Consider the following 12,665-nt stretch of genomic DNA (forward strand, 5'->3'; position numbering starts at 1 on the left):
GAACTGGAGCAGGAGCTGGATGAACTTTGGATCATTCGTGAGGCAGAGGCAGAAATAGACAGGAGTTTCAAGGAGATAGTCACCCCTAAAAGTCAGGAGGCAGGTAGCTGGGTGACTGTTAGGAAAGGGACGGGGTAGAGACAGAGAGAGCAGAGCACCCCTGTGGCCGTTCCCATCAAGGATACCATTTTGGATACTGTTGGTGGGGACGACCTACCAGGGACAAGTTGTAGTGGTCATGTCTCTGGCACCGAGACGGGACCCTCAGCTCAGAAAGGAAGGAGGGAAAAGAAGAGAGCAGTAGTGATAGGGGATTCGACAGTTAGGGAGACAGATAGGAGGTTCTGTGGGAGAGATTGAGAATCCTGGATGGTCTGTTGCCTCCCTGGTGCCAGGGTCCGCAATATCTAAGATAGAGTTCTCAATATTCTCAGGAGGGAGGGTGAGCAGCCAGATGTCGTGGTCCATGTAGGGACCAATGACGTGGATAGGAAGGAGGAGGTCCTGCAAAAAGAGTCTAGAGAATTAGGTGCAAAGTCGAAGGACAGAACCTCCAAAGTTGCAATCTCTGGATTGCTACCCATGCCACGTGCTAGTGAGGCTAGAATTAGGAGGATCATGCAGCTAAATACGTGGCTAAGGAGATGGTGCAGGAGGGAGGGCTTCATGTTTCTGGACAATTGGGCTTTGTTCCAGAGAAGGTGGGACCTGTTCTGACGGGACGGTTTGCACCTGAACTGGAGGGGGACTAACATACTTGCGGGTAGGTTTGCTAGTACTGCTCCAGGGGGGTTTAAACTAGATTTGCAGGGGGAGGGGAACCAGAGTGTTAGAGCAGATAGTGAGGTGGAGGAGGAAAAAAGGTCATGCGAGGACTGCAGGTATGGACAGAAATCAAAGGTTTGTATGTGATAGAAATGTTCTCAGGTGCATCTATTTCAATGCAAGGAGTACTGTAGGTAAGGCAGATGAGCTTAGGGTGTGGATTGGCACGTGGGATTGCAACATTATTGCTATTAGTGGGACTTGGTTGCAGGAAGGACAGGACTGGCAGCTTAATGTTCCAGGGTTCTGTTGTTTCAGATGTGATAGAGGGGGAGGGATGAAAGGGGGAGGAGTGGCATTACTAGTCAGGGAAAATATCACAGCTGTGCGTAGATAGGACAGCCCAGAGGGCTCATCTACAGAGGCCATATGGGTGGAGCTGAGGAACAGGAAAGGTATGGCCACACTAATGGGGTTGTATTATAGACCGCCCAATTGTCAGATTTGGAGGAACAAATCTGTAGTGAGATAGCAGACCGATGTAAGAAACAGAAAGTTGTAATAGTAGAGGATTTTAACTTTCCACATATTGACTGGGACTCCCATACTGTGAAAAGGGCTGGATGGCTTGGAATTTGTCAAATGTGTTCAGGGAAGTTTTCTAAATCTATATATAGAGGTACCAACGAGAGAGAATGCAATACTTGATCTCATATTAGGGAACCAGACAGGTCAGGTGACAGAAGTATGTGTAGGTGAACATTTTGGGTGCAGTGACCATTATGTCATTAGTTTCAAGTTAATTATGGATAAGGATAGATCTGGTCCGAGTTGAGGTTCTAAATTGGAGAAAGGTCAATTTTGTGGAAATGAGAAAGGATCTAGGAAGAGTGGATTGGGACAAGTTGTTTTCTGGCAAGGATGTATTCAGTAAGTGGAAGGCCTTCAAAAGGTGATATTTTGAGAGTGCAGAGTTTGCATGTTCCCGCAAGGATTAAAGGCAAAGTTAACAAGCATAGGGAACCTTGGTTTAAGGGATATTGGCGACCTGGTTAAGAAAAAGAGAGAGGTGTATAGCAGGTATAGGCAACTAGGAACAAATGAGGTACTTGAAGAATATAGAAAATGTAAGAGAATACTAAAAAAGGAAGTCAGGAAGGTAGAAGGTTGCTTTGGCAGATAATGTGAAGGTAAACCCGAAGGGTTTCTACAAGTATATTAAAAGGATAGTAGGGGACAAAACTGGTCCCCTTGAAGATCAGAGTGGTCATCTATGTGTGAAGCCTCAAGAGATGGGGGAGATCTTAAACAGTTTTTTTGCATCAGTATTTACTCAGGAAACTGGCATAGTGGATATGGAAGGGAAACAAGCAGTAGTGTCATGGAACATATAGAGATTAAAGAGGAGGAGGTGCTTGCTGCCTTACAGTGAATAAAGGTCGATAAATCCCCTGGGCCTGACAAGATATTTCCTCGTACATTGAGAGAGACTAGTGTAGAAATTGCAGGGACCCTGGCAGATATATTTAAAATGTCCTTAGCCACAGGTGCAGTGCCGGAGGACTGGAGGGTAGCTCATGTTGTTCTGTTGCTTAAAAAAAAGGGCTCTAAAAGTAAACCAGGTAATCACAGGCCAGTGAGCCTGACATCAGTAGTAGGTAAATTATTGGAAGGTGTTCTGAGAGATCGGATATAAGTATTTGGACGGCCAAGGGCTGATTAAGGATAGTCAGCATGGCTTTGTGCATGGTAGATCATGTTTAACGAATCTTGTAGAGTTTTTTTTTTGAGGAGGTTACCAAGAAAGTAGATGAAGGAAAGGCTGTGGATGTTGTCTACATGGACTTTAAGGCCTTTGACAAGGTCCCACATGGGAGGTTAGTTCAGAAGGTTCAGACACTAGGTATCCATGGAAAGGTTGTAAACTGGATTCGAAATTGGCTGTGTGGGAGAAGACAGAGTGGTAGTGAATGATTGTTTCTCATACTGGAGGCCTGTGACTAGCGGTGTGCCTCAGGGATCTGTGCTGGGACCATTGTTGTTTGTTGTCTATATCAATGGTCTAGATGATAATGTGGTAAATTGGATCAGTAAGTTTGCTGATGACACTAAGATTGGAGGCATAGTGGACAGCAAGGAAGGCTTTCAAAGCTTGCAGAGGGATCTGAACCAACTGGAAAAATGGGCCAGAAAATGGCAGATAGAATTTAATGCAGACAAGTGTGAGGTGTTGCATTTTGGAAGGACAAATCAAGGTAGGACATACACAGTAAATGGTAGGGCACTGAGGAGTGCGGAGGAACAAAGGGATCTGGGAGTTCTGATACATAATTCCCTGAAAGTAGCATCATAGGTAGACAGGGTTGTAAAGGCGGCTTTTGGCATCCTGGCATTCATAAATTAAAGTATTGAGTATAGGAGTTGGGATGTTACGGTGAGGTTGTACAAGACATTGGTGAGGCCAAATTTGGAGGAGTATTAGGTGACCAGAACTGCACACAACTATAAATATCAGTAAGATTGAAAAAGTGCAGAGAAGATTTACTAGAATGTCACCGGGTCTTCAGGAATTGAGTTACGGGAAAGATTGAACAGGTTAGGACTTCATTCCTTGCAGCATAGAAGAATGAGGGGAGATTTGATAGAGGTTTGCAAAATTATGAGGGGTATAGACAGAGTTAATGCGAGTAGGCTCTTTCCACCTAGATTAGGAGAGATAAGTATGAGATGACATGGCTTTAGAGTGAAAGGTTTAGGGGGAACATTAGGGGGAACTACTTCACTCAAAGAGTGGTGGGAGTGTGGAACGGCTGCCATCTGATATAGTAAATGCAGGCTCACTCTTAAGTTTTAAGAATAAATTGGATAGATACATGGACGGGAGAGGTCTGGAGGGTTATGGACTGGGTGCAGGTAAATGGGACTAGCAGAATAATGTTTTGGCACAGACTAGAAGGGCCAAATGGTCTGTTTTCTGTGCTGTAGTGTTCTATGGTTCACTATTTGAGACATTTAGACAGGCATATAAATAGGCAAGGCATAGACCTAATGTGGGCAAGTGGGATTAGTGTAAATGGGCACAAAGGTCAACATGGACATGGTGGGCTGAAAGGCCTGTTTTTGAGCTGTAGAATTCTATGACTCCACGAGACCACCACCTGCCCAAACACCCAAGCCCTCAGAGTTCATTTCAGATTTCAGCCTAAGCTGTCTCATCAAATGTGCCTGAGCAGTGCTAACACTGAGCTGTAGGAGAAAGAAAACCCTTAAGAGCTGAATCATACCCTCCCCTCTAACCCACAATCATTAATGAGCTCTAGGAAATGCCAATGTTTTTTTCCAAATCAGGAATTCTAACGCTTGAATAAAAATCAAGTCAAACAGGGAAGCTTGAAGACAAGCTGAATCGGGGTGAAGCTAGGCTCAGCTGACTGAAGCAAAGCTTCACATTAGCTTTGGATGACTTGTTAAGGTGTACTGAGGAACAAAAGGTCCTTGGTGTACAAGTTCAAAAGATCCTTGAATGTCACAGCAGAGGTAGGTAGATAGAGTGGTGAAGGCATATGGGATGCTCATCATTTACAACCGGAGCACAGAATATTAGTGCAGGGAGGTCTCAGCACAACCTTACAAAACATTGGTTAGGCTACAGCTGGAATATTGTGTGCAGTTCTGGTCGTCACACTATGGAAGAATGTGATTTTACTGGAGAGGGTGCAGAGGAGATTCACAAGGATGTTGCCTGGGATGGAATGTTTCAACCATGCAGAGAGACTGGACAGACTGTGTCTTCCCCGGAGCAGAGGATGACGAGGGGTACTTGAGGTGAATAAAATTATGAGAGGCATGGATAAAGCAGATAACAAACTATTCCCCCATGGTTTAAGGTGAGGAATAAGAGATTTAAAGGGGATCTGGAGAAGAGGTATTTCACCCAGAGGTAGGATGCAGTCTGGAACACACTGCCCAAGAAGGTGGTGGAGGCAAGTATTCTCATAACATTTAGGAAGCATCCAGACAAACACTTGAATTGCCAAGGCACAGTTGGCTGCAGAGCAAATGCTGGTAAATGGGATTAATATAGGTAGCTGCTTGATAGTTGGCATGGACAAAGTGGGCCAAAGGTCCACTTTCTGTGCTGACTCTATGAAACCGGGGGTGGGGGGAGGGGGGCAGTTGGTGTAAAGCGATTTACCTAGAAAACAAGTTTGAGCTGGAATCTGCAGACTTGCTTTTAGGCTTCTAGGTGGAAGAGGACAAGTGGAAAAGAAACCCCAGAACAGAATGCAAGGAACAGGATGACTCAGTTAAGGGCCCTGTCTACTGTGGTGGTGGGAGGAGGAGTAAGACAGACACATCAGAAGTGGCTGTGTGGAAAGTCATCTCCTACTGTCACATTTCATTGAACAACTGTTCAAATGACTAACCAGGAGATTTCTGCGGAGGCTACAACCTGGCAAAAGTGCTGCTACAGATTTAATGATGAGCTAACCTCCAGCATTCAGATTGACTGAACTCAGTGCGGGGGGGGGGGGGGGGGGGGGAGAGGAAAAAAATAAAAATATCAGGGTGGGGAGTAAAAACAATTTTGAAATTTCCCTTAATATGAAGAAAAATTAAATAATTTGCTTTTAAGTAAGAAGCTCTATTGTGACCAATGCAATAGGACACTTCAATAGGACAGAAACTTCCTCCAAATAAACATTGGATCAATTGAAGTCATCATCTTCACTCTACTTCACCCCCCCAACTCTCTCCATCTGCCCATCACCCACATGTTCCACCTTCCAGTTCCCCTCTTCACTTCTTTCCCTTAATTCTACGGTCCACAGTCCTCTCCTATCAGATTCCTTCTTCTTCAGCCTTTTGTCATATTCACCTATCACCTACCAGCTTCTTTCATCATTCCCACTCCTCCCCCCACCCCACCTGTCCATCTTACCCCCTCATTTGGATTCACCCATCACCCACCAGCTCTCGCTCCACCCCCTCCCCCCACCCTTTTATACTGGCTTCTCCCCCTTTCTTTCCAGTCCTGATAAAGGGTCTCGACCTGAAATGTTGACAGTCCATTCCCCTCCATAGATGCTGCCTGACCTGCTGAGTTCCTCAAGCATTGTGTGTATTGCTCCTTACAGGCCAACTCTTTGAATAGCTTTGCCTAGCTCCCTTTTGTGTCAAAGTATGTTTATAACAATCCAGTGAAGCATCTTCAACTTTTAAAAGTGCTGGAAAAAAAAACCAACATGCTTTTTATAATGGGGACTGGTTGTGCCACTGTTCATTGGGAATGGAGGTGTGAACAGGTTGGATATCCAAACCGTTGGAAGAAAATGCCAGGAAATAAAGTAGGAGAGGGGGTCAGAAGAGTTGCAGATGTCAATGAGGATAATCTGGAAAGAAAAGAAAGTGGAAACAGTTGATAAAAGTTCCATAAGGTCTATTAGGGCAGTTCTGTTTGTGGACGTTTGGATGGAGTTAGATGTTGGGTTGAAGAATTATATGAATTAGTAGAAATCCGGAGAAGATGTAATCAGAGAAAGCCTGGGAAGTGATGGCTTGATATCCAGAGGTAGAGTCATGGCTCAGAGGAATGAGATGTCTTTAAAGTGTTAGTGTTTAGCCCCCATTAGGATAGCATGAGCACTATCCTTCTCAGCACCTCAAATGACAATGTTTGAGTTGCAACAGTCAGACTGGAGCAGATTAGGGTGTAGAGACTAGTAAAATTGAGATGGCCAGTGTCAAACCAGTCCTCACTCAGGAAATGAGAGACCAGAAGGCTTCCAGGTAAAAAGCAAATTCTGAGAGAAAGGTTTTACTGTTGCAGAGATTGTTCACAGAGATGGTGGGTGGGGTGGAGGGGTAGTCTATGCAGGAAACAATGAGAACAAATGCAAAGGAATGGGAGCTAAGCACTGTGTCAAGCTCAAAGCTGAGGTGGGGCATAAGGGGATGAAGCCGAGGCCTTTGTTGACTCACTGTTCAGAGTCAGCAAGGATTATGAAAACATGCAGAACGCAAGATGGAATGTGATTTGAAGAAAATGAAGGAGATTGTGTAATCACATCCCTTTTATTTTCTATATGTATGACACCCTGGAAGCCAGTGAAAAGTAATTTTCTATTGCACTGGATGCTGTGGATTTGCACATTATAGACCAAATGCAATGTAGAATGAAGACAAGAGACTACAGCTGCTGGAATCTGGATGCTAGAAGAACACAGCAGGTCAATCAGCATCTGTGGAGGCAAAAGGTGCAAGTCGGTGTTTTGGGTCAAAACTCTATTTAGTAGGTTGGTGTTAAACTTCTGATACTATCACTGGACAAGGAAAATGCTTATTTCCCTAAATAGGAACATTTTACATCTGGGAATGATTAAATAGAGAATGATTGAAAAGCAAAACTGCAGATGCTGCAAATGTGAAATAAAAACAGTAATGCTGGAAATACTCAGCGCATAAGGCAGCATCTGTGGAAAGAGAAACAGAGTTAACATTTCAGGTCAATGCTCTTTCAGCAGAGCTTAAGTGCAGAAGTTTTTGGTCTTCTCCTACTATTGAACACTGCTGTTTACCACGTCAGCCATAACAATTACCTTCTGTTCCAATGCCAGCCTGAATTTCTGCTCCACTCGCTTGCATTTGTTATACCAGCTGTGCTCATCAGTAATGAATGGTGGGCCAATGTTCTCAGGTGTGCTGCCTTCACTACCGCTGCTTCCTAGAGTCCGTAACTCCTCTTCATCACTGCTAATACTCTCAGAGCTTGGATAAAATATGACATTTCATGAATTAGATTTTGCTGAAACTGCAGAGATAAATTAATTCTGCAACCATCAGCCTCCTGAGGCAGAAAGTTGGAAAAATGGTAAACTTGGAGTCTTCAGTCTGATTTGTACATCAAATTGAAGAGCACATTAGCAGAGAAGCTCCGAGTCTATATGCAGCAAGTTGAAATAGTTGGCACACTCCAGGAGGCATGTCACTCCATTACAGTCAATAGGAAACATGAACTTTATTTTATTTAAATCACTTGATCTGAAAGGCCATTAATACTGAATCTGTACAAAAAAAAACAGCAAGGATGGGGAGTTTGAACCAAGTGAGATTTTTTAAGCAGGCCAAAGGGCTGGGCAAGTGCCAAACCAGTCCGATATCATCAATTTTGTGGTAACTCTGGCCAGTGTTTGTATTCAGCCTGCTAGATGCTTGTTTAAAGTGAGCAGAGTCAACCGACTGCCGATCAGCACCAAGGCAAATTACAGCGAACGGTTTTAACTTGCCCCTTGTTCCAGATGTCACTGAGCAATACATCTGCAATAGATGACCCACTCTGCTGGCTGTTAAAATCTGTTTAGGGTTGCAATGACACCAAGCAACTCAGATTAGGTATGCTAATGCTTCCACCCAAGTCAGGTCCCAGTTTCAATGGCAGTGGGTGGGAATTAAATCAGCATCAAATACATATTTGCATAGGTAGCTGCTATGTAGTTGTACGTAGATTAATGTTCCCAACATTTGCACTTCCATGTAACAGCAATTTCATTCAATGGTGAAATGTGAGAGGCTTGCAGGCAGGAATTAGAGGAAATGAAATCTTGCTCAACAAAGATTTGTTCTGTGGAGGAAAGAAACTGTAAAGTTGGAGGTGATTTCCTGGGAATAGTAGGACCCAGTCTGGAGAGCCAAGATGCCAATGATAGGCCAACGTGTAATAGGATGCTGAGGGTGGGAGAAAGACTGGTGGAAGTAGAATTAGAGAATTAAGGAGGGTGAAGATAGTACAAGTGAATTAATCTGACAGTGAAGACCATGCAGGGATTTGAAGCTGAAGGACATCAAGATATAATGTTCTGGGGAAATGAGAGCTCATATAAGTGATAAGGAAGACAAGTGCTGACCAAGCATGGGTGAGGGCAGAATATGGTGCTGACAGTTGAGTGTTGAATATAGGAGGTTGTGAAGAACAGATTAAGAAATAAAAGCTAGAGAATCCAGAAGTAATCAATTCTGAGTATGCCAAATGCCTAGGGAAAGATGTTAATAGTTCAGGTGGAAAAAAGACAAGCAAAGCTACACTGATGGAGTACTAACAACATCTGTGGGTTTAAAGCTCAGATCAGAATCAAGGAGTCCAAGGTTTTGCACGTGTTGATTCAGACTTACTATGCCTACAGGCAAAGGAATGGAATCAATGGCAAAGCAAAAGCTTTAATTTCTATGGATTTAGGTTGACAAAATACATACATTAACCAATCACTTGAAAGCATATCCTCCAAGTATAAAGTTAAACTGCCCAACTATAAATCACAGTTTAATAAAGCCTTTTGTTTTTAAGTTCACACAGAGAAAAGAGTTATCCTTCCTGCAATGCAAAACATCCATTCTTCAAATCTTCTGGTGCAACAGTCTCCATGGCTGAATGGCCTATTCTTTTCTTAGTTCCCATAAAAATAGTTGATGCCACAAATAAGATAGATATACTAGTTTTGCAAATCTAGTGACAGTATAGGTTTGTTTTAGCTGAATCCCCCAATTGCTCATCAGTTACTAGGGCTGAGGTTAATTAGACAGAATCAAATTCAGCACATCTGTAGCCCGATATAATGATGGCAGGTATCAGGGACATTACACAAGGGCATTTTATAAAACAGTACAGCCCACTTACTGGCTCCATTGAAGCAAGTACATGGGAGATTAGTTCATCTAAGCTTGCATGCCACAATCTAGGTCAGAAACTCTTAAGAGGTAGGAATTCCCACACAGGTGGCTTTGTGCATCTCTGGCCCTACCATTCATCCAGATAAATTACATGCAGGATAATTCCAGAGATTTATCAGATATCACAGAACCAATTTCCACACGACCAAGGAAACAACAACATACAATCTGAAGGCAAGTCTTGCGTATTACTTTATATGGGTTAGCCTTTAATTATTCCCCCAAGGCATATGCATGAAGTATGAATGAGCTGAGACTAAAAATTTTTGTAAAGCAAGGTTTTAAGTTTTTAAACATCACAACTTTTCATTGTACCACTTTGATGGAAAGACTACAAAAAAATTCAGACGAATTTACCTTTGTGTGAACTTCAGATATGGGGTATAGTCAATGACAGCAGGACAATTGCCATCCAAACTCTCACCCTTTAAACAGAAGCTGAAAGATAAATCATTTATTTATTATTTTCAATCCAGTTATTTAACATATCACAACTTGTAGAACTACTCAATAATCCATTCTTGGGTTTCCTTCTTATATGCCTTATCCGTCATTATCAAGAATTTATTTCTGAATGCTGAGATACCTGTGATATAAATATTGCATTTAAAATCATCTTTGGTTTAGGTCCCCCAGAGAGTCAAACAGCATGGAAAAAAGGCCCTTCAACCCACTTGCCTCCACTCTGACAGCTTGTTCCAGATAACCACCAAACATTCCCTTCAGATGTCATTTAAATTTCTCTCCTCTCACCTTAAATTGGTGTCCTCTAGTTTTAGACTCCCCTGCCATGGGAAGAAAAGATTCTAACTATCTATATGCCCCTCTTAATTTTGTAAACCTCAGAGGTCACCCCTCAGCCCCCTAGATTCCAGTGAGAATAAACCCAGCCTACCCAATCTCTCCTTGTAACTCTCAGCTCACCAGTCCAGTCAATATTCTAGTGCAGGAGAGATTCATTCTCTCTATTGCTGCCACACCCTTCCTGTGGTGTGGCAACCAGAACCGTACACAAAACTCCAAGTGTGGTTTAACTAAATGTTTTGTACAACTGCAACATGGCATTCCCCACTCATACCCAATGCCTTGGCCTATAGAGGCAAGCATATCAAATGCTTCCCCCCCCCCCCTCCCCAAACACCCTATCCACCTGTGTTGCCACTTTCAGGGAGCTATGGACTGGTACCTCAAGGTCCCTCTGTACATCAATGCTCCAAAGGTCCCTGGCATTTACTTTACATGTCCTATCAGAATTTAACTTTCCTTGCAATGTCAATACTGTTTTTCTCTCCACAAATGCTCCATAACCTACCAAGTACTTCCAGTATTTTCTGTTTTTGTCAACAACCAATGCTCTAAATGTTTGGTTTCTTATGGAAATGCTAAATAATCAAAGCTGTTGATTTAAAAAGCTTCAGAAACACATGTCAACTACTCAAACAAAGAGGACCAATGCTCAAATCCCTGCTGTGTTTCAAGAACTGGTTGGCTTACATATGGAATTTCATGTTTCAATATTAGGATAACTCAGGCAAATTCAATAAATGAACAATAAAGACAGTGAAGTTAAAAGGAGAGAACAGATGGTGGGAAATTCTTGGAATTTGTATTTTTCCATCTAAAATGTAACACCATTGTAAATATGCAATTCCATTGAAAACATTTTCCCACCTGTACTTCAGTTATGATTATGAAAATCAAAGGTCTGACATACACAAAGAGGGGCAAGTCTGAGCTGAAATCCTTTTTTTTAGGCTAGACATCGAGAAGTACAAAACCTAGAGACCCAAGGGAAAGCTGCAATTACAGCTCATAATGGCTGCTGAGGTTTTCCTTTAAACATAAACCATGACTTCACCGCAGTTAGCAAAGGGTGACTTACTTAGTCCCAGAAGTTGTGCTTCAATGGACTGCTGGCAGATTGATCACCAACATGGGCTCAGCTCAGAGCACAGAGAAGCAAAAAGAGGATACTGTAATGCCATCTGTTGTACTAAGGTTACTGTAATCTCTCAACTTTAAGAAAATGAATATGTACTACTGAATAAGGAATTCTTTCACTTAAGTCCTGGAATCAGACTTTTGCACAACCAACAATCCCAGCCCTTGTAATCATAGGTGAGCAGCGGGAGACACCATTCCCACAATGGGGACAAACAAAGCAAATTCAAGCCAACTTCAATTGGGATAGATTGATGGACTCTGTTCTGAGGAACAGTATAACAATTCATTGAGAAAGCTGCAGAGTAATTGCTAAGGGGAGGCTCAGTCTGACAATTTGTTTTAATTTTCAATGAGGGGAGCAAGGAGGGTTGATAAGGGAAGTACATCTGATGCCGTCTACATGAATTATGGCAAGGTATCTGACAAAATCCCACGCATCAGGTTGGTCATAAAAGTAAGATGCATTGATCCAAGGAGGAAAGGCAAATTGCATCCTAAATTGGCTCATTTGCAGAAAGGACAGTAATGACTGATGTAAAAATCAAAACAAAATGCAGATGCTGGAAATCTGAATTTGTGTCTACTTATGAGGCCTAGTTTGGAGTACTTGTACATTTCTGGACACTACATTACACAAAAGTTGCATTTACAGTGGAGAGATTATAGAGGAGATTTACAAGGATGCTGTCAGGATTGGAACATTTTAGGTGTGAGGAAAGATTGGATAGGCTGGGGTTGCTTGCTTTGGATCATAGGCAGCTGAGAGGAGACTTAATTGAAGTGTATAAAATTATTAGGGTCCTAGACAGAGGAAACAGAAAAGACTTAAAGGTCAAAAATCAGAGGAATAACTTAAAAAAAGGAATAGAGGAAGACATGGAAAATATTTCTCACTCAGAGGACATCAGGAATCAGGATTGTTTTGCGACTTGTTTGATAAGTGTAAATTTCTCATAAACAGTATACAAGCAGGAGGTAATAGTGTGGGTCCACTTCATCTATCAACACTTAACTGTCCCTGACACCATGTACATATCCCGAGCTCTAATCAAATTCATAAAAGTCAAGTGGATCAATTACCTGAAGTCAATAGCATTGAGTCCAAGCAACATACCAGCAAGCATATTTGCTTCTTCTCCCAGTACAATTGCCCCATCCTCATAATATCTCCTGTAAGGGAAATACAAACAAAAGTGAATTGGGCTTCAAGTGTATTGAGGGAACAGATGGTC

At 42.5% G+C, this 12,665-nt stretch overlaps 1 protein-coding gene across 4 annotated transcripts in view; it reads right to left on the reverse strand.

Annotated features, from left to right (window-relative positions):
- Window positions 1–12,665, reverse strand: part of rundc3b (RUN domain containing 3b) — an 87,045-nt gene that overhangs the window by 19,035 nt on the left and 55,345 nt on the right. For all 4 annotated transcript variants that reach the window (XM_052015901.1, XM_052015904.1, XM_052015903.1 and 1 more), the window contains exons 5-7: window positions 12,514–12,603; window positions 9,847–9,927; window positions 7,365–7,533 (exon numbers count right to left, since the gene is read on the reverse strand). In XM_052015901.1, coding sequence (XP_051871861.1) covers window positions 7,365–7,533; window positions 9,847–9,927; window positions 12,514–12,603 — 340 coding nt within the window. The remainder of the gene's footprint in view (window positions 1–7,364; window positions 7,534–9,846; window positions 9,928–12,513; window positions 12,604–12,665) is intronic.

Source organism: Pristis pectinata, chromosome 5, assembly GCF_009764475.1.
Source record: "Pristis pectinata isolate sPriPec2 chromosome 5, sPriPec2.1.pri, whole genome shotgun sequence".
Lineage (NCBI taxonomy): Eukaryota > Metazoa > Chordata > Chondrichthyes > Rhinopristiformes > Pristidae > Pristis > Pristis pectinata.